Consider the following 23,471-nt stretch of genomic DNA (forward strand, 5'->3'; position numbering starts at 1 on the left):
AACCCACGCGAAGGCAGGGAGAACATGCAAACTCCTCACAGAAACGCCAACTGAGCCGAGGTTCGAACCAGCGACCCAGCGACCTTCTTGCTGTGGCAGCACTACCTGCACTACCTACTGCGCCACTGTCTCGCCTCCTCAGTGAAGCAAATTTCTATATTTAATTTATTCATTCATTCATTCATTCATTCATTCATTTTCTTGTCGGCTTAGTCCCTTTATTAATCTGGGGTCGCCACAGCAGAATGAACCGCCAACTTATTCAGCAAGTTTTTACACAGCAGATGCCCTTCCAGCCGCAACCCATCTCTGGGAAACATCCACACGCACATTCACACACACACACTCATACACTACGGACAATTTAGCTTACCCAATTCACCTGTAACGCATGTCTTTGGACTGTGAGGGAAACCGGAGCACCCGGAGGAAACCCACGCGAAGGCAGGGAGAACATGCAAACTCCACACAGAAACACCAACTGAGCCAAGGTTCGAACCAGCGACCTTCTTGCTGTGAGGCGACATATTTAATTTAATTGCATGTAATTTATTAATCAAACTTGTTATTATGTTTTGAGTGTTTTGAGGGATATTGAGTGGTTTTCAGTGCCATTTGTAATATTAAATAAAAAGTAACCGGTTTGCTTTTCTTCACCTATTAATAGATGACCATGAAAGAAAGCACTTATTTGTTATTTTACGGTTTACTTCCATGTGCGACCCAGAGTATAATAAAATACAAACTATGCATAGTTTTACAGACACCATACAAATGCCAGTTTTACATTTTGAAACATGTTTTGTGAACACATAATGCTGTCTGTTGGTGCTCTAGATGTGCAGGCGATTAATTAATATTTTTTGCGCAAACATTCACAATGGTATGAACCATTATAGGGGTGGTCAAATGTCTATTGGAGTTATCTATTATTTTATTTATTAATATTATTTAAGATACAGACCAGAGCAAACGTTTTCTTAACTATTAAAGAGCAGATCCTCCCAATGCATCTTGTTTTGATGTCCTTCAGGGGGGATCAAGTCATCATCTCTAATGTGCTGGAATGACAATTTATAAACATCTTGAAATAAATGGAAGTCTAAAAAATATTTATTGCATTGCATTCTGGACTATTCTTGTAAATGTATTTAATAATTATCATTATTATAGTTATTTTAACTTCTTTATCTAACTCTGAACCTAGCTTGCATCCAAATTTCAAAAGGTACATACACATCAAATGAAACTTTACCATGACTCTTAAGTCATGAGCAGTGTCCAAACATCCTTTCTGTCTGTTCATGTGTGCACATCCCTCCAGTCCATCCCTTGCACATTTACTAATGAGCAGCCACTGGATGACACCACAGTACAATTCACTTGAATGAGTGTTGGGCATGACAGGACCCTAGGCGGCCTCATATATCGGGCCTGACCTTCCCTGCAAAAAAAGGGAAAATATAATCCAGTAGTACGTGACTGTGCATGTAAAAATGTTTCTCTACAAATACTAAAAAAGCTGACCAAGGCACCACTGAGAATGAAAACAAAAAGTTTGTTGACCATGCTTACAAAATCACCTTGCTACTAGGTGAAAATAAGATCTTAGAGTAGCTCTGTTCATTTTCACAGGCAAATAAGTGTTGCGAACTGTATGACTAACAGGGCAACTGTAAATCCCACACACATGAGAAGCAGCGCCTCTTCAAACAGTCACTCAGAAATGTTTTATCAGAATAGCATGTGGGACCAAAGCTGGCATATGCTTGCTTGTGCATTCTTTGGGGTTCATATCAATTTGGGCCATTGTCATGCATGTTGCATGTCTCTCTGGACCAATTCAATTCTAACTTGGACACTGTGCTCATCAAATAAGATTTCATTTGGAGAACGAGATGTTTACAATCATCAATCATATAATCATTTTATAAAAGTATTTTTTATATAAAATATTATATACATAATTTATAAGCCCCCCAATTTTTTCTTTTTGAAATATTCCCCAAATTATGTTTAACAGAGCAACGAAATTTTCACAGTATGTCTTAAATTTATTTTTTTTTCTGGAGAAAGTCTTATTTTTTTATTTCGGCAAGAATAAAGGCATTTTTTAATTTTTGATAACCATTGTAAGGTCAAAATTATTAGGCCCTTCAAGCTATTTTTTTTTTCGATAGTCTACAGAACAAACCATAAGTATACAATGATTTGCCTAATTATCCTAACCTGCCTAGTTAACCTAATTAACCTATTTAAGCTTTTAAATGTCACTTTAAGCTGTTTAGAAGTTGCTTGAAAATATCTAGTCAAATATTATTTACTATCATTATGACAAAGATAAAATAAATCAATTAGAAATGAGTTTTAAAAACTATTATGTTTAGAAATGTGTTTAAAAAATCTCTCTATATATTATATAAAATTAAAAAAATCTGCATTTTATTATCTGTGTGGTTAACCATTAAATTTCACAGTTAAAGCAATGGTCAAGTCAGGAATTGCACTCTTGTGGTTCACATCTTAATTCTCAGAGAGGTCATGATGATCTTAAAGGATGAAATTGTCATAGTTGTCTGCCTTTTCATCAGACACTATCAGACTGGAGGTTTTGGATACCAGAAAATAGACTTTATCAGGGTTTCTGCAGGTTTCACCAAGTAAAATTTAAGACTTTTTAAGACCTTTTTAAGACCATCAAGAATGAAATTTCAGACCTATATAGGGCTAAACACTAAGAATTTTCTTAATGGGCCAGCAGAAAAAAAAATCTTGCCCCATCAAGAAATGATATCTAATTAATTATTTTAGCCAAATATTTTAAATAATCGGTACAGGTGGTAACACAATTATCTCACAGCAAGAAGGTGGTTAGGTCGAGCCCTGGCTGGGTCAGTTGGCGTTTCTGTGTGGAGTTTGCATGTTCTCCACGTGTTGGCATGGTTTTCCACCGGGTGCTCTGGTTTCCCCCACAAGTCCAAAGACTACGGTACAGGAATTTTAAATAATGTGTCAAATTAAGCAGACCCTTTTTGTATGCATGCAATTTTTTAACATAACTTTAAAAGAAAACTGTTAAAAACTTCAATAAACTAATGTATGCACAACAAAATGTTATATTATTCCTTAAAAATAGAGTTTTGCTAAAAGTTTAATTGAGATGTATTGGTAATGATTGGATGTGTGTGGGATCGTTTGTATATTTTTACATAAAAAAAGAAAAATTAAGACCCTTTAAAAAAATATAGGACATCCAAGATAATATTTCAGTGAGTTTAAGACTTTTTAAGGCCTAAATTTGTTTTGAAAATTTAAGATGTTTAAGACTTTTTAATACCTTGCAGACACCCTGTTTATTCAACATAATAAAGCCGAGAAGGTGCAGAGCAGACTTCAGAGCAATCTGAGGTTTCACCTGGACAATTCGAAAGTTTTTTGTGTTCTGTGCACATTTTATACAGTTTTTCTGCCCCACTTTTAGGTGTTCTCATTGTAACTTTTTTAACTAATGTTTTACTATCAAGTAGGGGGTCCAGTTATTTTTGGATCTCAGCCTTGCTAGCTCAGGCACATAACCAGTGTTATATATTTACATATTCAGATATTTTTCATAAGCTTCTCATAGCAGGCTCCTGTACAGGCTTACCCATCTTACCACCCAGTTTTAGCCTTTACTGCATACTACTACATATTTTAGAGAATAAAAAAAATCTTCTTCAAAATCTATAAGTCACGTCATATTACTGCTGGGGTGCCTCAGGGCTCAATTCTTGGACCACTTCTCTTCTCCATCTACATTAAATCACTTGGACATTTTAAAATCTATGTAGATGAACTTAACTATTCCTCTCTTTCCATCCTAATGATCTATCAATAGCTGCTTGAATTTTATGTCTGGCAAGACAGTTCTTGCTGGATGAAGGAATATCAGCCTCAACTCAACCTTCCTAAAACAGAACTCCATGTGTTTCCAGCCAAGCCAGTGCTTCATCATGGCTTCTTCATCCAGCAGGCCACATCAACCATTATTCATTCCAGAATCTTTTTAACTTCAGATACCACATCACAAGAACTCGCTGGTCACACAAATTTCCCTTGTACAACAAAAAGATTAAGACCTTCATTTGAAAGCATGCTGCACAACTCCTTTTTTACAATCTTGTCCTGTCCAGTCTGGGACACTTCATAGCTGGCATTTCAACCACTACAAGCCTCTACAATTGATGAAGTAGTTTGTGGCATGACGGATGCTTAACAGAAGTCTGTAGGATTATAGAAATATGCGATTTACCCAAAAGTACCCAGAGTGAGAGCGTAATGTAAGGAAAACATAAAATGCTGAAAAAACAATTGTCCTATAGTAGAGCCTAAAGCAAGTTAGACCTTTAGCTGTCAGAGTTGCTTTAAAAGCACTATAGTAGCAGTCAGAATGGATATAGTGGGCATATTTGTCCATCATCCTTACTGTCCCAGTGCTGCTGATGCACTTTTTCCCTTCTGTCGGATGACTTGACGTATGCAGTTGTTTGACTGCACCCATGGATATTACCCCACAGCAATAGTACTTTAATGATGCTGTTCTAAATACAAGAACTGCTCATGCTCCATGATAATCATCTCTCAGGGAGTGTCCTAAAAGCACAAACTAAAAGGAGCAACATGTTCATCACTCTACATGGAGACAGTACTCCAAGCGGTTCACCAGATGTACTGCGTTGATGAGTCTCCCAACTCATTATGTATATAAAATTCACCAAAGCCTGAATAAAAAGAAAAGCATTCGAATAAATAAATCTCAAAATATCATTTGTGGTATTTATTTATTTATTTATTTAATAAAGAAATGTCTCCAAACGCTATGTGATGATGTCACTTTGAGCAAATTATAGAAGTAACTTCAATTAAACTGACTGCCAATAAATCTGTTGTAAGGTCTGCTTATTTAAAACAATCTAATAATAATCATTTGCTTCACTAAGTGCAGTGTGTCTGACATTGCATCACTAAAAGATGCAATCTCAGCTTGCATCATAAGGGCTGCATGCAGATACTATAGTTGTTTTCCTCACTTTTTATCCACAGTTCACCACGGGCTAAATTAAAAGTGTAAAAGTATTAACACACTATAGGGTATATGCCTAAGCATGCTTTTAGGACTTTGAATTTGCCATTAACCTGGGTTAAGCGCTTCCGGTGAGCTGTATTCCATTGCAAAATCGGCGCGTTTAAGGTCTGTTTTCTTTAAAAATCAGCGATCTCCACTGGCTGAGTGATATCCGATATAAGTGGGTCTCAGATTGTACAAAAAGCATTGCATTAGACTACATTTTTTCCCGCCATGTCTTAAAAATATGAGCATTTATTTTACCCCAGTATATTCAATGGAGCTTCTGTGCTAGCCTGCCGATTCTGACAGGCGTGTGCGAGAAAACGGCTTTTTGTCTCGTTTTAGGCTCGAGCAACTAAATGTATGCCAAAGTCTATTTAACTGATTGTATTTTAATTACATTACAACATTGATGCTGTGAAAGGAATCGTATTAAATGGAAAAAAACTCACAATAACCTATTACGATTCACACACATGCACTACGGCCAATTTAGCTTATTCAATTCACCTATACAACATGTTTTTAGACTTGTGGGGAAACCCGAAGTACCTGGAGGAAACCCACGAAAACACGAAAATAAAATGCAAACACCACACAGAAATGCCAAATGATCCAGCCGGGGCTCAAACCAGCGACCCTCTTGCTCTGAGGTGATCATGCTACCCACTGTGCCACCGTGACGCCCCTGCGTACCCTTTTTCACAAGAATTTATATACTAATCACTGATGATAGGGATTATAAAAATAAATAAAAAGAAAATATTCATGAGGAATAAAGCACAGCTGGACTGAAAATGATCAGATATTCCATTGATAAAAATGTCACATTCGAATACAGAGTGCTTTATTTTCTATAGACAGAAATCATACAGCTTATTCAGTCAAAGTATTGGGTAAGGATTATGTGTAGCACAACCTATTATTTGAAAAATAACTTATATTTCAGTCATTTTGAGTGGAAGTGTCTGAAACTGGAAGTGTCCCATATTTTACACTGAGTCTCTTTCTTTCTCTCTCTTTATTTGTAACAAACAAACAAACAAATAAATAAATAGTTAAAAATTCAATTAGACTATATTGTTAGATGCTTGCTAGGGTGTTACACTGCCAAATCTAAATGATACTGAGGTTCCTATATACAGTTTTGGGGGTCAAAAGACACAATTTGAGGTTTCTATACTGTTTGTAGCGCAAAGAAATAAAACAAAATACATGACATAGTTCAATATTTAAGGTTAATGGTTTGCTTACATTCTGAATCACAATTTAAACAATAGCAATACTGGAGCTTGCTCTAAAGATTAAAAAAATTAAAACAAAAAAAAAGTATTACTCAAGGTGTCCCATACTGCAATATTGATATGCTAGCACAGGCATTTCAGGCCCAAACAACAAAAATAATAGTGGGAATCAGACTAGAGTTTTCAGTTACACTGTTAATAAGAGTCAAACATGTCTCTTCAGCAGCAAGAAATTCTGTCGAGGATGTGACCATCACTACACGTTACCCCTCACGGGATTTGTTTCCTTGATCACTTTCCATCACAGAAAAAAACAGAGATCTCAAAGGCTCCTGAAGGAGCACGTCTGGCTCTTCCTTCTCAGTAGAGACCAGTGCTCCCCTGCAAAACAACAGGGAACAATGGGTATTTGTATCAGGCAACGTTGCCAGTTGAAATGTCTTGAGAATTATCGACACTTCCAACTTCCATAACACTGACAATATGAGCAGATGACAATAGAAATGCATATTTTGGCATTAAAAGCAATCAAACAACAAATATTGGCTGTTTTACTTGACTTCTTCATACAATCTAACATGAGCTGAAATAATTACTGGATAAATTCAGAATGTAAACATCCCTCCAGTGTTGGCTTACACAACAGTGTAACAGTAACAGGGCAATTTGCTGTATCACGGCAATGAACCGTTTTCATTGGCCATCATTAATGGCCTGTGTTCCTGTAGTCGATGTTCATTTGGAACTTTAAGTTCGCAGAAGGCTAGGAATAGATCATACACCAGCGCTTGATAATTAGACACCAACAGGTCCAACTGCGCAAGAGGGAATTTTTGCACATGGGCATCATCTTTGGGGAAAGGAGCTTACCAAACACGCTTTCTGCTAATGATGCCTGGCTTTGCCCGCTCCCTTCCGAGTTTCCCTGGAGGTAATTTACTGGAACATCGCTACCGTTGAGACGTTTTCAAGCTTTCAGTCCCTTTGCATGCAGATTCTCAAGACACGCCTAACGAAGGAAAGCAACTTATGGATGTTGAGTAAAAAGAAAAAAAATCACATCATCAAAAAAGATGATTCATCCTAATCAGATTCATCCTACAACACAGTTTTAATTATGCTTTCTAATTATGGCAGGCATTATATCTTCCTCATTTTTATTACATCAGAACACAACATAATGGCAGGATGAAGAAAAAGCTCGCTTGTATGTCTATATACTGAACATATTCAAGGTTTGTACACACGTAATGATAATTTAGGGAAATTTCTTCTTCTATTTTCAACATAGGCTCAATCTGAACATGTAGAACTATATACGTTTCTAGAGATCACAAATTATGTAGCCAGAAGTATGTAGGGCTGCATTTCATCTTTAAAATGAATACAACGGGGCGGTATGATGCTGTTCTTTTCCTCCTTGTGGAAGGTTTAATAGGACATATTTTACTCTCTCCAGAAATGTATATAGGAGTACATAATTAGAATGAGCCCGTGTTGCCTATTTAAGTACACTTAAAACTTTACAGTCTCAATTCAAGCTAATTTCTTGAACAACCAGGCAGACTAGCGATATTGTAGCTACCTTTTGCAGCCACAGGTGGCGATGTAAGTTTTTAGTAGTTGTTCCCACCTTGAGGTAGCTTGAAATATTCATTTGCATAAAGTTGACATTTTCTCAAACTTGCTGCATCGCTGGACATGTCGCTGTCACTTATATAGAAGGAGATCGCCAGAAGTCTCATTTTGCTTTGTCGCTGCATATTGCTAACTTGATGTTCGCTAACATCAATACAAGATGAATTTTGTGACACAGGTCAACATTAACTAGCCAACAATTTTGACATTATTGTGAGGGATATGTTTAGAGTTGGGGCAGGGAATTGTTAATAATAAATAAATTGTATAAATAATAGAAATTGCTAACTTCCAGCATGGTGAAGCAGTGGCCCAGTAGGTAGTCGCCTCATAGCAAAATGGTTGCTGGTTCAATCCTCGGTTGGGTCAGTTGGCTTTTCTGTATTTCTGCATGTTCTCCCGGTGTTTGCATGGGTTTCCTGCGGGTGCTCGCGCTTCCCCCACAAATCCAAAGACATGCGCTATAGGTGAATTGGGTAGGCTAAATTGTCTGTAGTCAGTGCATGTGTGAAAGGGAGCGTATGGGTGTTTCCCAGTGATAGGTTGCAGGTGGAAGGGCATTCACTGCATAAAACATATGCTGGAAAAGTTGGCGTTTTTTTTGTTTTTTTTTTCGCTTTGGCAACCCCAGAATAATGAAGGGACTAAACCGAAAAGAAAATGAATGAATGAACTTCCAGCAGGAGCTGTATCCTTTCCAGTAACAACCCTGCGTGTCGCTGGTAGTTTGAATGGGGATTAAAGTGTAACTTGTTCTACTCTCCCAGGTAGACAAGAAACAACATCATCCACTGCCACAAGTAGAGAATGCTGCTATTTTCATTAATAAACAAACACCTAACAATGTCCTAGCAACAACATAGAGCATCCAAGCAAACAGATATAAAATTATGCAGTCATGGCAACATTGCACATGACTTGTCTACAGTCTACTTGTCTCATACAGTGCTGATAATAAAATAACTTACACACTCAGACAACAATTGAAAGAACATCTTAAAGGAACAGTTAACATTATAACATTATTCAAGCATTCATACAGGTTTAAAACAACAATTAAACAAATGATAACAGAATTGTTGTTTCTTAATCAACTGTTTCTTTAAGAAACACGCTGAACAGAAAGTGCACTATCTAGGTGTCACTGTCTCCTAAGAGCGTTGCTATCTTGTATTACTGCTAGCAACAGACTGGACAGCATCATTATTCACCTAAGCTACAAATTAGACATAATAAAAATAACTTACACACTCAAACAACAAATCTACCGGATGAAAGAACATCTTAAAGGAACAGCTCGAAAAAAATATTAAAATTATATCATATATAACTTTTATATATTACTATATATACTATTTTAGATAACTATTTAGATATACTACTTTTTATACAGGTTTAAAACAACAAGTAAACAAATCATAACAGAATTGTTGTTTCTGAATTAACTGTTCCTTTAAGAAACATGCTAAACAGAATGTGCACTATCTAGGCGTCACTGTCTCCTGAGAGCGTTGCCATCTTGTAATACTGCTAGCAGCAGTCTGGGCAGTGTCATTATTCACCTAAGCTACAAATTAGACATGTAACATTTTATTGCCAGTGAGTGATTAAATCATGAAGCCATTTTCAAGATAATAAACTCTGACCTCAGTGGAAAATGAGTGACTAATACTGAAAGACATCATCATATACCAAGAAACCAGATGAACATGTCACAAGGAAAGACATTTGTTTGAGAGATGTGACAACTACAGTATTTAACAGATAACTGATGTTTGTTAGAGCTCAAAATTTTATAACATCACACAAATAATTTCTTCCTTAATACATAGAGATTCCTGTTCATCTACAAGTGAAGTTGCACATTTCAGATCATCCAGCGATCTACGTTAACCACTCTCAATACTGTAACATTTCATAAACCTGCGCAAATATGACATTTCTGAAGAAAAGGCCAGAAGATGACTCACTGCTATCTAAACTAAAAGTCAAGAGAACGATTTGCACTTTTTTAATCATTATGTAAACACAATCACTTCTGCTTGGAGTGACATACTGAGTACGGTTCAGTAGAGGTTGTGTTTACATGAACCGCACTGGTACAACAGAGGCACACAAGTAGCTAAGCAACTGTTGTCAGGTTGTCGACTCCATTACTATAAAGGCATTATATTAAATCCTCGAAGTAAAATGCACTTTTTCTTGCTCTTTATACAACATAAAGGAAGCTAATTATGTCATTTTCAGAATGGTAAAGTCACTAACTGAAAAGTGATACTGAGGGAGAAGTAAACAGGAAAATAAGAGGAAAAAATAAATGAGTTTCATTGGTTAAACAAAACAAAAACAAGGAGAATTTATATACAAATCAATACGTTTTCCTGTGAAATACTTGTGATCCATTATCATAGGTCATAACAGATATATTTGAAAGTTAAAAGTGTGTAATTATTCTGACCTGTGCTTATTAAAAAAAATAAATCATTCATTAATTTTCCTTCGGCTTTATAGTCTCTATTTCAGAGGTTGCCACAGCGGGATGAACCACCAGTTATTGCACTAAAGTTTATTCATTCATTCATTCATTCATTTTTCTTTTCAGTGTATTCCCTTTATTAATCCGGGTTCACCACAGCAGAATGAACCGCCAACTTATCCAGCAAATGTTTTACGCAGTGGATGCCCTTCCAGCCACAACCCAACACTGGGAAACACTCAGACACTCTTACATTCAAACACATACACTATGGACAATTTAGCTTAATCAATTCACATATACTGCATTTTTTTAACTTGTGGGGGAAACCGAAGCACCCGGAGGAAGCCCACGCCAACACGAGAGAATGTGCAAACTCCACAAAGAAATGCCAACTGACCCAGCCAGGGCTCAAACCAGTGACCTTCTTGTGAGGTGATCGTGCTACCCACTGTGCCACCGTGATGCCCTAAGCATTATATGAACTTATATGAACTTATTATATGATTATGTGCTATTACACTAAGTGCCATATTTAGTGGGTGTCTTCTGTAAAGCCTGGTAAAAGTATATCATGTCTCCATTTATTTAATGAAATATTTCATTTATATTACAAAAAAATAATGAAATTATTTTATAATGAAAATATATTCTATATATTATAATGAAATAATGATATATTACAAAAATATGTAAATTATATAAAAGTAAAACATGATTTATCAGGGTTCCTACAGGCTTCATTAAGTCAAATTTCAGACTTTTTAAGATCATTTTAAGATCATAAAGAATGAAATTTCAGACTTGCACAAGGCTAAAGGCTACTACTTTTTTAATGTACAAGATAAAACCTTTTAAAAACATAAAAAACAAATGTTATTGTAAGGAAAAAACTTAAACCATGATATTAATAAGTAAAGCTTTTATTGAAAACTTTACTAAAACATTTATTGAAATATATTGTTAGTGATTGGATTGCTGTTGTAAATATAGCTTTACATGGACATGGATTAAGACTTGTTTAAAATGATTGAAGACCTACAACCTGTGGTGTAAGCTAATAACAAATGCTCAAATTATATGAGTATTTTTTCTCAGGAATTGTAATTTACTAAGTAGTTTTAAAATGTACTTTTACTTTCCCTTGAGTACATTTTAGTACTTCTACTCCACTATTTCCTTCAACCTGCAGTCACTACTTTATTTTTTCCTGTCTATTTGAGATCAGAAAAATCAGTCCTGTGATTCCTGTCCAATTAAATCGCGCAAACTGTAGAAAGTAAATCACATCATAATAAAGTACCTCAAGACATGGGTGCTTTATAATTGCAGCAAACTGTTTGGAAGCATTAACAGTGTCCAAGGTGTCCAGCATCAGAAATCAACGTCAGGCCAACCTAAAACTAACCAAATATCAACGTCTAATGATGTTACAGCTTGATGTTGTGTGGGCGTTGCCACTATGACGTCTATCAGATGTTGGATTTTAATTACCAAACCTGACGAATAAATTTCAGCATTTGACATCAATAAGATGTTTGCTCAACGTTGGATTTTGGCCACTCTCTAACAATCTAAAATCAACCAAATATCAACGTCATTTGAGGTCATTATTGGACATCAAAATAAGGTTGTCATTAGATGCTGGCTAGACGTTGAATTTTGGTCACCTGACATCACAACCTAAATCTAAGCTAATATTAACCTCTTATGACGTTGTGTGCCTGCTGGCCAATAACTAAATGCACTACAGAATGTTACGTTTACACACACATGTACAAATTACATGTAAACGCATCAGCTTTTAACAGCGTAATACACACTAATCTTGAGTACTTTTAAAGTGTCTACTTTGCACTCATATTTTGAGTAATATTTACAAGTTACTTTTACTCTACTTGCACTACATTTTAGGTAAGTAATGGTACTTTTACTTAAGTGCGATTTTTCTGTACTATTTCCACCATTGACATACACAATAATTCAGTGGATTTAAGACTTTCAAAGGCCTAAAATTTGTTTTTTGAAATTTAAGACATTTTAAGACTTTTTAAGACCCAGCAGATACCCTGCTTATTATATTACGAGCATGCAGAAATTTCATACTTGGTCTCTGGTTTAGGTTTTGCTCTGCAAGGTGTCAAATGAATCACACTTTAAAGACAGTGGAAGGTAGCAATCTCCACTCTCACCGTCCTTGGGATAGAAATTAAAACATCACACTAGTCTTTGCCTGCACATGGACACAAACAAGATCTGTGCCACCTCTTAAAAGGTTACACAAGATTAAAAATATGCTTAAATTCAGTTGGGCTCACTGTATATTAAGCGCTTCCAGTTTTGTCCACGCATGCCGCTCTACTAAAACAACAGAGCCCTGCAGGACACAGAAAATTCATATCGGACAAGGACACTATGTAGGCCAGCCTTTAAATGGCTGAGGGTGCCCTCTTAATGGAGCTGCTGGGTTTAACTTCTTAAGAAAGTTTCGATACGAGGCGAAAGGAAGGCAGGATGCATTTAGGAAAATGAATGCTCATCAAACTGAATGAATGGGTCCCATTTACAGTGCCTGTATCATTTCATAAATGTAGACCAGCAAAGCTGCACTTTCTTTCTGAATGGCTGCCATGGCAACAAGCACATGACTGGCTCAAAACTCAAGCTGAACTCATATCTCTGTTCATTGTGACTTCTGGAGCAGGTGGATTTAGGCTACACTAAAGACAAGTAATGCAACATCAAGCCTACCAACCCGTCGTGCCATGTGTTAATAAATATCTGCAATATCGATGGGACAAAAACTGCTATGAGATACACAGGGACAAGGTAAAATCTGAAACATCTGATTATGTTTTTTTATTTTTATTAATTGATTTAGTTTTTTTTTTTTTTTTTTTTGACACATGTATCACAGGCGATGTGTTTTTTTTTTTTTTTTTTTTTTGCAAAGGATATGAATCATTAATCAAATGCATTAAATGTATATATAATGACAGTGTATCATCTACAGCTTTTTAAATGTGTTCAGGCTTTGGTTTTAATCGAAAATTACATAAAATGTTAACATATTTATAATATTTCAAGGTTAAATCTGCGAAACCCACAATCAACACATCTCCGCCGAAAACCTACAGCCATCTACTTGTCAAGTTGAAGAAAAGCCAGGTAGGATTGCTGATCGACCACCAGATGTCGACTTTTACACTGTTTTGGTAATTGTTAATCCATTTCAGTCTTTCATCTTTCATAAACAGCTTGAAGAAGAACGGGTTTCTAAAATCAAAAGAGAAAACGAAATGCTTCTACATAAAATGTCCCACATAATGCAGACCAAAGGGGGCGTTGACTGTAAAAATATTTATGTGAAGAAAAGGTATACATGCAACTTTTTATAGAATTAACTTATAATTAATTTGTTAATTAACACGTTCATGTTTTTGCTTCAGTCTTGGCTCAGAAAAAAAGACAACTGGAACTGCTCCACATCACCAGAGAGAATCAGCGCATCCTCCAGCGTTTGTCGACCTGCAGGCCGCGTTACAGCGTTCAGGCGTGGCAGGAGCAGTGGCTCAGGCACCTGGAGCTCATGGAGGCCATAGGCAGATATCCGCGTTTCTTCAGCGCACAGGTGAGTAGATTGTAACTAAAATGTTTCTCATTTTTGTCTCTGTGTTACTTATTTTATACATATTCATATATTAATGCATCTTCGTTTAAAAATATGCATACACTAACTTGAGTTTCTGCCCATTTTCTGCATTATTAAAGGGGTCCTACTTGCCACCTCTGTGAACAGACTATAAGACGATGGATCAGTCGTCTGTTCACATGGGAAATGAAACGAAGAAGTTTGATGATGAGAAGACGAAATGTGAACATATGTTACATCTGCAAATGCTGTCTAATTGATTTGATTCGTAAACACGCTTTATACTGGACTATTGATTTGGTAAATCAAATCTAAATCATACCCACTAGGTGTCGCTGTATTCTGCCAATCTTCTGAGTTAATTAGAGATTAAAGGGATAGTTCATCCAAAAATGAAAATTTACTCACTATTAATTCGCCCACAAGTGGTTATAAACCTTTATGAGATTCTTTTTTCGGTTGAGCACACAACAAAAAAAAATTGAAGAAAACTGAAACTAATGACCATTCATTCATTCATTTTCTATTAGACTTAGTCCCTTTATTATTGCCACACAAAAAAATGAACCGTCAACTTATTCAATTTTTTTAAGCTTACCTAATTCACCTGTAGCGTATGTCTTTGGACTTGTGGGGAAAACCGGAGCACCCAGAGAAAACCAACGTGAACGCGGGGAGAACATGCAAACTCCACACAGAAATGCCAACTGATCCAGCCGTGGCTTAAACCAGTGCCCTTCTTGCTGTGAGGCGACAGCACTACTGCCACTCATATATGAAAAACTAATTTTATGGAAGTTTCCACATTTCTGCTTCGTTCTAATCTTCGTTTGTGTTCAACTAAAGAAAGAAACTCAAGTAGGTTTGGACCAAGTTAATGGTGAGTAAATGATGACAGAGCTTTCACTTTAACAACTAATTTCTAGTTTGACCTCTTATATTATTTGAACTAAATAATGAAGTTATAATTGTGTAAAATAGGGTAAACAGGTTGTTAAAACATCTTAACAATAAAATAACTACAGCTCTGTTGTATTTCCTTTTATTTAGAATGTGTTCTATTTGATTACATTTTTTATTCTGAGAAAAAAAAGGTTAAACTAAAAATTACAGAATATGCCCACTCAAATTTTGTCAGATATATCATAGAATAAGATTAAGGTAAAAGGTGGTTTTATATTCGCACATTCATTCAGTGACAACTTGTGACATGTTCCCTATATTGTTTACCATGCTACTGTTCGAAATCACATGCAAGTATGACTTCAAAACAACATTAGCACTATATTTGAATGTGAACAATGTTGTACTTTAATAGTCTTTGGCTGCTTATATGACTTCCCCATTTAGAATGTGCAAAGAATACTTTTTTGAAATTATATTATTTAGGATGAAGTCTGAATGTGTGAGTATAAACCTAACTTTACCTCAATTAGAACAATTAGAACTAAAAGAACCATTAGTACAGTAGGTTAATTATAATTTTACATATTTCCACCACAATCCTTTAAACCCCTATTTATTTGTAACTAATTTAGCTATGATCAATTATTCTTTTAGACCATACATAATAAGTATCAGAAGGTTCCGGGTTATATAGGCTGCATGTATGTGCTATGTTGAATTTATTTAAAACAATATTTTACCAATGCTGTGGGATTTCATTTTCTTAAAAGTTTAAGTTGAAACATTAAAGTGGACCCTTTACTTGCAGTCAGTATTATTTGCATGTATATTGCCTGCACAATATTGGAAAAATCTGACATTGCAATATTTAGTTTTTCAGCGATATATATTGTGATATAAATGCAATTTCACCAGATGGCTTAGATAGCTTTATTCGGGGAAAACAATCTTAAATTCAGATTGATTGGGGTGGTTTTGTAAGGGTGTGAATCATGTATAAAATTATCAAACCAATTGCAATCAAGAAGAATTACAATAGGTCAAACAAAAAAGTCAAATAAACAGTGCTTTATGGTTTTTGGAGGCTCAAGCAGTATTCAGGTGCAGAACTTGAATAATAAAATGTAAAATAACACTGTGTAGTTTTTTTCATTGTATTAATAATTCAGTAAACTACTCTTCTTCTTTAAAGTTACAAATGTTGTACATTTTTGTGGCCGACTGCTTTAAATTCTCTTGAAATACCTTTAAAACACATGCAAATGATAAAGATTTACTCTGCTATGGTTATACTTTGCAATGACTCCACAAATCTCATGTATTCTCAACTGCTGTGCTGATCACCTATAATCCCTTGACATTGCATAATCTGCGATGTGACTTTTGCAGACACATTGCAATATCGATGCTGAAGCGATATATTGTCCCTAGCGATATATATATAGCCCTAATAGTATGTACATTTAATCAGATACAACCTTTAAAATAAGACCTAAATACTGGTTCTGAACAAAATCTAAACCTAAACAAAACCATAAAACTAAAAAATATGACTGAATAAGATGACAGTTATAAATGAACAATCAATTAAAACGTATAATTTAAATACTTTCATGTAAAATAGATGCTTTAGACACTTCTCAATCGTACTTCAGAAGCTTAAATGGCATAGAAATATTAAATACAATACATAAAAATGAAAGCCTGAAATGGAAATATATTTATTTGTCGTTTTATATCGATTAACAATGCCTGACTTCTGCGATCACGAGAAGCGATGAAAACACTGCTCGACCTCTCTGTGATCGACTAAGCGGGTCTGATCAAGTGAACATCACAAGGGTGGAATTAACCGAAAATGTCTTTTGGTTAAGTGCACTAAGGATTAATGACATCTCTCTGAACGGCTGACATAGACATGGTGTAAAAAGCGACGGTACAGGTACGTCTAACAGTTATGTTCTGCATGATGCGTTGTTTTTAGTTCAGATAGCTAACGTTAGCTTTGCTAACTTTACTGGGCCCTTTGATGGATGAAACAGGGTAATTGACATGTTTTTGGAAATAAGTCGCGTATGTTAAATGTATCATGTGTGTACGTAGTATTTAACAGAACAACGCTGAATGTTTCTAAATGATCAATAATAGCTCTAGCCCATTACATGAATGAGAGACTCCCGGATGAAGCAGTCTACAGCATCACTTTGTAAATGTGACATACTTCAGTATTTATTTGTCCTGTAGGATTCTGGCATGTGTTAGATCGTCCAGTATTGTTCATTTTGAAATAATATTAACTTGTTTGTCGTTTTCACATCCACTTCACGCATGATCTGTTTTGAGTTTATTAGCAGAATATAACTATTTCTGTGGTGTTCACCATAGTAAAGTACGTTAAAGCTAGGGTTAACCTTTTGTGACGGTAATACAATTAGCTGACTTTACATGTCGTTTAGATGTAATAAGTGCTAGCGTGGATCGAATTTACGTGTCATACTATGGTGAAGGCTCATGTCCTGATAGTTAAAGACGTAGCGAGACAGTCCGCGAGTATCCTTACCTGATTGGCCAGAGAACAGAAGTTGACATGTTAGCGTAAGTCAGGTGGCCAGTTAAAAAAGCTGAAGGGTTGGTCAGGAGTGTAAATTAAGTCAGATGATTGGACCATCATACCGGCGATATCTTAATAAAGGAATTGATATTCATGAGAAGTCCTTCGCCTTAGTATATTTCTGAAGTAATCACATGACATTATCCTTTTCGGACGTTTTGCATCATTCCTTTTATACATCACTTGGTCAGTTACAGCTAACATTCTCTACGAATCTGATCCCGTTTCTGAGGTAGTGGATAATAGACGAAAAATACGGTATTAATTGGTTATTACTTGGTTATGTCAGTGATGTCAATAACAGAGATCAGGACACAGTATTTAAAAAATCATATAAATCTCAATGGAGTGTTTGAACTTGCATCACATTGTCCGGAAGTCATAAGGGCAACTTCTCCTACAGCCTGCCTTGTGATCTTATTATGAAATGTTTTTCAGCAGTCATCAATCTTGTACAGTGAGGTTGTATAGTTACATATTTCACATGACTGACTTCCTTGTAAAATATTGGAGCCAGACTAAAATCCCTAAAATGTAATCATATTTTGCATTCAAAATGAGGGTTGTAAAAGAATATTAAAATATATTTAATATGTTTTGAATTACAGACATCTAAGCATTTTTTGGAGAGGGCACAACATATTTTACTAATAGATGCTGCAGACTTTTCATTTGTTATAGGATCCAAACTTCACTTTGATCCTCCTTTTCTATCTCTTATCCTTTAATGCTTTTAATCACATTTGTGTTTGTTTTGTGATTTTACAGCATTATATTTCTGGTGAAAATCATTTAAGAAATATACATTTCAAGTTCATGTGCCAGAATGTTATAACTTTCATTAGCAAGATGCTTGAACATTCCACCCACACACAAAAGCTCTTGTTCACACCACAGCAAATGCTTTAATTACTTTTGTAATATCTGAATTATGAAGTTAAAGTGGAGTGAGCCTTGTCAATTATGCTTTTACCTACAATTTAAACATCATTTCAGCATGCCAATAAATTGTCAGCGTTCATATATAATAAGTAATACAGTGAAAATGTCAACCTTGGCACAAAAAAGTTTTCACCAAAATAGCGAAACTAAATTTTTTTTCTAAAAAGTATTTTACAGTACTTTAAAAATACTCAAAAAAATGTCTCTGTTAATGATTTCAAACTATTTGATTTATCAAAGTCTCACAAGTGGCAATTTCACATCTGTCACATCCATAATGAAGAGGTGTCAAACCAAACTTTTCCTCATAAATGCAAAATGTCAAATAAAATAAAATCAATCTTTTTTTTTCTATAGAGAGCCAACTTTTATCCTTTTGATTAGCATCGTTTCGTTTGGATTGTGCAGTTTAATTCACCAAATTTCTACAAAGTATGAAGTGTGCTGTAAACTCGCTCACTTTTTCGTCACATGCATAATGCCTTTTTTATTCTCTTCATTTATAATCTAAATAATGTTTACAGATTGATATTTTACTGATCCCTTAACTCTGTGGTTAGTTGTTTTGAAAAATTTAGATTGATGGTTCATTATAATGTTAACTTTGTCAGTGATATTGTTTTGAATCTTTATTGCCAATGCCCAGATGGAAAATATTTTCAATTTGCCCTTTAAAAAATATTATAATTTAATACATTTTATAACACAATAATAAATTAATAATAAAAAAATTAAATATTTTAGATATTTCTTATTAAAATATTTTGCAAATTGTGTAAAAACAAGCAAGCTCTACTTGCATCAAAAAAGAACCAATGTTTAAAAGTTTTTAATAAACTATATGTATGCACAACCATCTGGCAAGTTTGGTGGCCTCAGCAGTAAATACATGGAGAACCTTTAAACAAATGTTATTGGAAGGAAAATAATTAATGGTAAATAGTTAAAAATGACCTTCGTAAATAAAAAGTTTTATTGAGATGGATTGTTGGAGAATGGATGGTGTTGGCCACATTGGCTAGCAATACATGAACAAAGTAAAATTAAGACCAGTTAAAAAAATATTTAAGACCTACAACACAATATTTAAGTACATTTAAGGGTTTTTAAAACCTAAAATTGTGATTTTGAGATTTAAGTAATTTTAAGACTTTTTAAGACCCTGCAGACACCCTGTAATTCAATGTAAATTTTTTAAACAAGTGTATTTTGTAGTGATTTGGTTTTGAATGTCTGCAGGGGCAGTGACATGGCTGCTGATGACAAGGCTTCCTCCTCGTCCTCTGTGATGGACTGGAGTTCGGAGCCGCCTCCTTCGCCCACCAGTCCCTCCCATCTGACACACTTCAAACCCCTGACCCCCGAGCAGGATGAGCCACCGCTGCGCTCCGCCTACAGCTCCTTCGTCAGCCTGTTCCGCTTCAACAAAGGTGAAACAATCCTTTCACGGCTGAAATCAACATCTGCGCCTGCATTTCACCTGAATCCTTCAATTTAATTTTATAGAATTTTTAAAGTTTCAAATGTTCACTGTTTTCATGGTAATCACCCTCCATAAAACTGCATTATAAAACGATGTGACGGTAGATCAATAATAGATCAAGACAGCACTTATTTGGATGCATTGTATTTTGTATTGATGATTGACAGTTTAGTTGTAAAGACCAAACCACAAATTTCAAGCATCATATTTTTTTTTAGCATTTTTTTCTGATGTAATGTTCCATTATTATGTTGTGATTTTAGAGAGTGTGTCTGAGTGAATCTGCCTTAAAGGGAATTCCAGAAAGGGAGAGTAGGGAGTCGTATTGAAGAGTCATGTGACAGTGCTTGAGATTTGCCTAGAACACTGTGCCCATTCATTTCACTTTTATGTAGACATCCTTTACTCTGAGGTTTTTTTTTTTGTTTGTTCTTTATGCATAGTGTCAACACAACATTGAAAGAAATAGATCATCTCTATTAAGATAGAAGTTCACTATAAAACACGGTGAGAAAAGTTTGCGGTAGTGTGAGGAAATGATCTGCTCGTAGAAGCGAAACTCTTATAAAAAAGGAAGTCAGTCAGTGTAGTTGGTTTAACAAAAGTTCAGAAGATGATCAGAAGATTCAGAAGATTTGTTTTTGCTAATGTATGTTATAACGAAGTTGCATTTGTGTTGGACATTCAAAATTGAATTTCTTCTTGATGTATTTGATTATTCTTGATGTATTGATTTACAGATTATAATCCTTACCGTCTAAAATTCTCAATCTTAAGTATTTTTCTAGTGATGAACTCTCTAATCTCTCCCTTTCATTCCTTTTAGAAAAAACAGGTGCAAACATTGCACCAGCAAAAAAGCTTGCTAAGCTTGGTAAGTCTAGCTTTTGTACGGGAATAAAACTGTAGTAAGTATTAATGAATGGGGGAAAGGATGGTGAAAAGATGAAATGTCAACACAATGCAAATTCTTAGTTTAAATCAGCCAGACACCACAAACATTTGACCTCTTTTACCTTTTTCCTGAGATGTTGCTTTTTTCTGTGGTTTGAATTGGTCAGAGGAAGGACGGCCTCCTTCAGTGACGGAAAAAAGTCAATCGGCCTCATCATCACCACAGGGGCCGCGACGCAACTGGTCTAGTCCCTCTCATTCAATACATGGCTCTGAAACACACAGGAAACATCCAGAACTACTCAGAAGAACATCCGCTGCTTCAGGTACCTTCTTCATAATTGTTTTTCAGGCTGTCAATAAGGATCTTTAAGATTTTACACTGCATTCTTTGATTTTAGGATGAAATATGAAATCTGTTGCGTATTAGTTTTTCCATAGAGAAACAGGATTTCTCAACACACACTCTTGCTAGAGTTAGATAGGCCAGTCCTATCAGTGCTTTCTTTGATTGATGACTCGTCACTGCAGCTTGGTTTTCACTGGGTTTATCTGTGAAGATAATGATTCGAAGTCTAGACTCTGTCCTCTTATCCTCTATAGCATTCTCAGGAGAGCCACTGGACATTTACTATGAGTGAAGATTCAGGCGGTTCAGGAATTTGATTACAATTCTTATTTACAGTTAATACTGTACAATTATTGTAAGCCATCACTTCGATTTTGGATGCAATTATGATATTTTTGGTATTTAGCTTCAAAGAACCCATTTAGCTGTATATTCTGTTTAGTTGTTGTCTGTTTCATTCAACGGCGATAAATGATTAGATGTGGAGAAATCCTTTAGGCTAAAGTTGTGTGTATGTTCTTCTTTGTTCACAGCGGAGTGGGAAGGTGAGGATTCTTTGTTTTATTTCATGTGTGAAGTCAGTTTCATAAAGCCTTGATATTCTTCATTTGCTTGAATCCATCAGCTTTAAGTTAAAGTTTGTGTGTATACTGCATGAAAATATTTTTATTAGCATTTTGTCTTATTTCGATGAATATTTTAAATAAGATACATTTAAATTAGAAACCACTATTCTCAGACTTGTTTTTAGACTGTAATTCCTTAATTTTGTTTACCACACTGACCAATAGCTTTTTCTGATAAGCCTCACAAAATGTAAACTTGATTATTTATTATTAAGTTTTTTATTTTGTTATCTTTGTAAAACATGATCAAAAGAACTGTACATTTGGTGTCAAGTTAAACTTGTTTTTCTGAAAACAAGTCATAGAATCTTACTCTTAAAATAAATTCCTCAATTTACCAGTGTTTAGATAAATTACTGTAAAACATGATTTTACTTTAGAAAAAAAAATGGCAGCGCATAGTTTTAAATGGTCCATATTTGTTGCATGTAAAGGAGTGTGCTGAACAGAATGCCTTAAGGTTTTTTGTTTACTCCACATTTTTGCTTCTGAACTTTAGTCACTGTTCTTAGTAATTTATTGTGCTTCCTTTCATTCAAAGTCTGTTTATCAGATTCATAATCCCACAAAAGAATCCTTTGCTAATTTAAAGTGGCTGACATGCTTTGGTTTTGAATGAGCATGTGTTGTTTTTACCTGCATATTGTGGTTTAAAATATAGGCTTAACATCTTATTTTGTACTTTTCCTTGTGCTTATAGAGGGTAGACGGAAATCAGAAGCTCCTCTGGGCAGCCACGATCCCAGAACAGCTGTCCAGCTTCGCACAGCTCTCAAGAGGCTCAAAGAGATCATGGAAGGGAAAAGTCAGGTATTGATTTTCTGTCAACTCATTTGGAATATCACCACAGATTGCAAACTTGCTCATGAATTGAGAAATCAAATTTCATTGATTTCTTGATTATATAAGAGGTCATTGTCCTTAAAAACTTCTTCAAAGTTTCAGAACTCAAAACTTCCTTCTTAATTCATAAACAGCTTAGACTTTTGTTTGTTTGATTTATTTTACTGTCGAATTGCTTTTAAAGGGAAGGTTCACCCTAAAATGAAAATTCTGCCTTACAATTACTCACTTTAAACCTTTGAGTTTCTTTCTAAAAAAAAGATATAAAAAATGTTGTAAACATTAAATGCCATGGTATTTGTTTTTCCTACTATGGAAGTCAATGGTTTCAGCTCTCTTCAAAATACCTTATTTTGCATTCAGCTGAAAAAAAGAAACTCATAAAGGTTTGGAACCACTTAAGGGTAAGTAAAAAGTGAGTAATTATAATTTTTGGGGTAAACTATCACTTTAAAACAAGACGCAATTTAACACAGCCATTTCAGAAAGCCGGAAAATAAAAGAGGATGCATTATGGAATCATACTGATGCATTGCTCCTGATCTGACAGAGACCAAAATAACCCATGTTGTTTAAAGCATAGGTCACAGCAGCATCCATATAATATTCTAGTATGCACAGCTAATACCCTATCATAGGAGTTAATGTTTACTTCCAAGTATTGGATGTGGTACACCCATTACTATTGATATGTATGTAT

At 35.2% G+C, this 23,471-nt stretch overlaps 2 protein-coding genes and 1 long non-coding RNA gene across 19 annotated transcripts in view; 2 read left to right on the forward strand and 1 right to left on the reverse strand.

The window, feature by feature from the left end:
* Positions 1 to 701: 701 nt before the first annotated feature.
* Positions 702 to 21,177, reverse strand: LOC141376154 (uncharacterized). The gene is made up of 3 exons (XR_015499646.1): positions 21,076 to 21,177; positions 1,237 to 1,444; positions 702 to 1,061 (listed from the first exon to the last, which is right to left on the reverse strand). It is a non-coding gene; the product is annotated as an uncharacterized LOC141376154 (long non-coding RNA).
* cfap97d2 (CFAP97 domain containing 2) lies at positions 13,147 to 15,162 on the forward strand. Its single transcript, XM_087268100.1, is given in 6 exon segments — positions 13,147 to 13,294; positions 13,553 to 13,633; positions 13,723 to 13,841; positions 13,915 to 13,927; positions 13,929 to 14,096; positions 14,237 to 15,162. Coding segments are annotated over 6 exon segments (501 nt in total). The 5' UTR covers positions 13,147 to 13,198; the 3' UTR covers positions 14,261 to 15,162.
* The window catches only part of pikfyve (phosphoinositide kinase, FYVE finger containing), a 30,516-nt gene continuing 23,875 nt past the window's right edge, over positions 16,831 to 23,471 (forward strand). For 8 of the 17 annotated variants that reach the window (XM_087266029.1, XM_087266034.1, XM_087266031.1 and 5 more), the window contains exons 1-5: positions 16,831 to 16,965; positions 19,816 to 20,006; positions 20,886 to 20,933; positions 21,121 to 21,279; positions 22,629 to 22,738. In XM_087266029.1, the coding sequence (XP_087122155.1) occupies positions 19,826 to 20,006; positions 20,886 to 20,933; positions 21,121 to 21,279; positions 22,629 to 22,738 (498 nt within the window). In that variant the 5' untranslated portion in view covers positions 16,831 to 16,965; positions 19,816 to 19,825. Of the gene's footprint in view, positions 16,966 to 19,815; positions 20,007 to 20,885; positions 20,934 to 21,120; positions 21,280 to 22,628; positions 22,739 to 23,471 lie in introns of those variants that run through there. The other 9 variants (XM_087266032.1, XM_087266040.1, XM_087266037.1 and 6 more) reach the window with 2 other exon arrangements.

Source organism: Danio rerio, chromosome 9, assembly GCF_052040795.2.
Source record: "Danio rerio strain M-AB ecotype USA chromosome 9, GRCz13ab, whole genome shotgun sequence".
In the NCBI taxonomy this organism is placed as follows: Eukaryota; Metazoa; Chordata; class Actinopteri; order Cypriniformes; family Danionidae; genus Danio; species Danio rerio.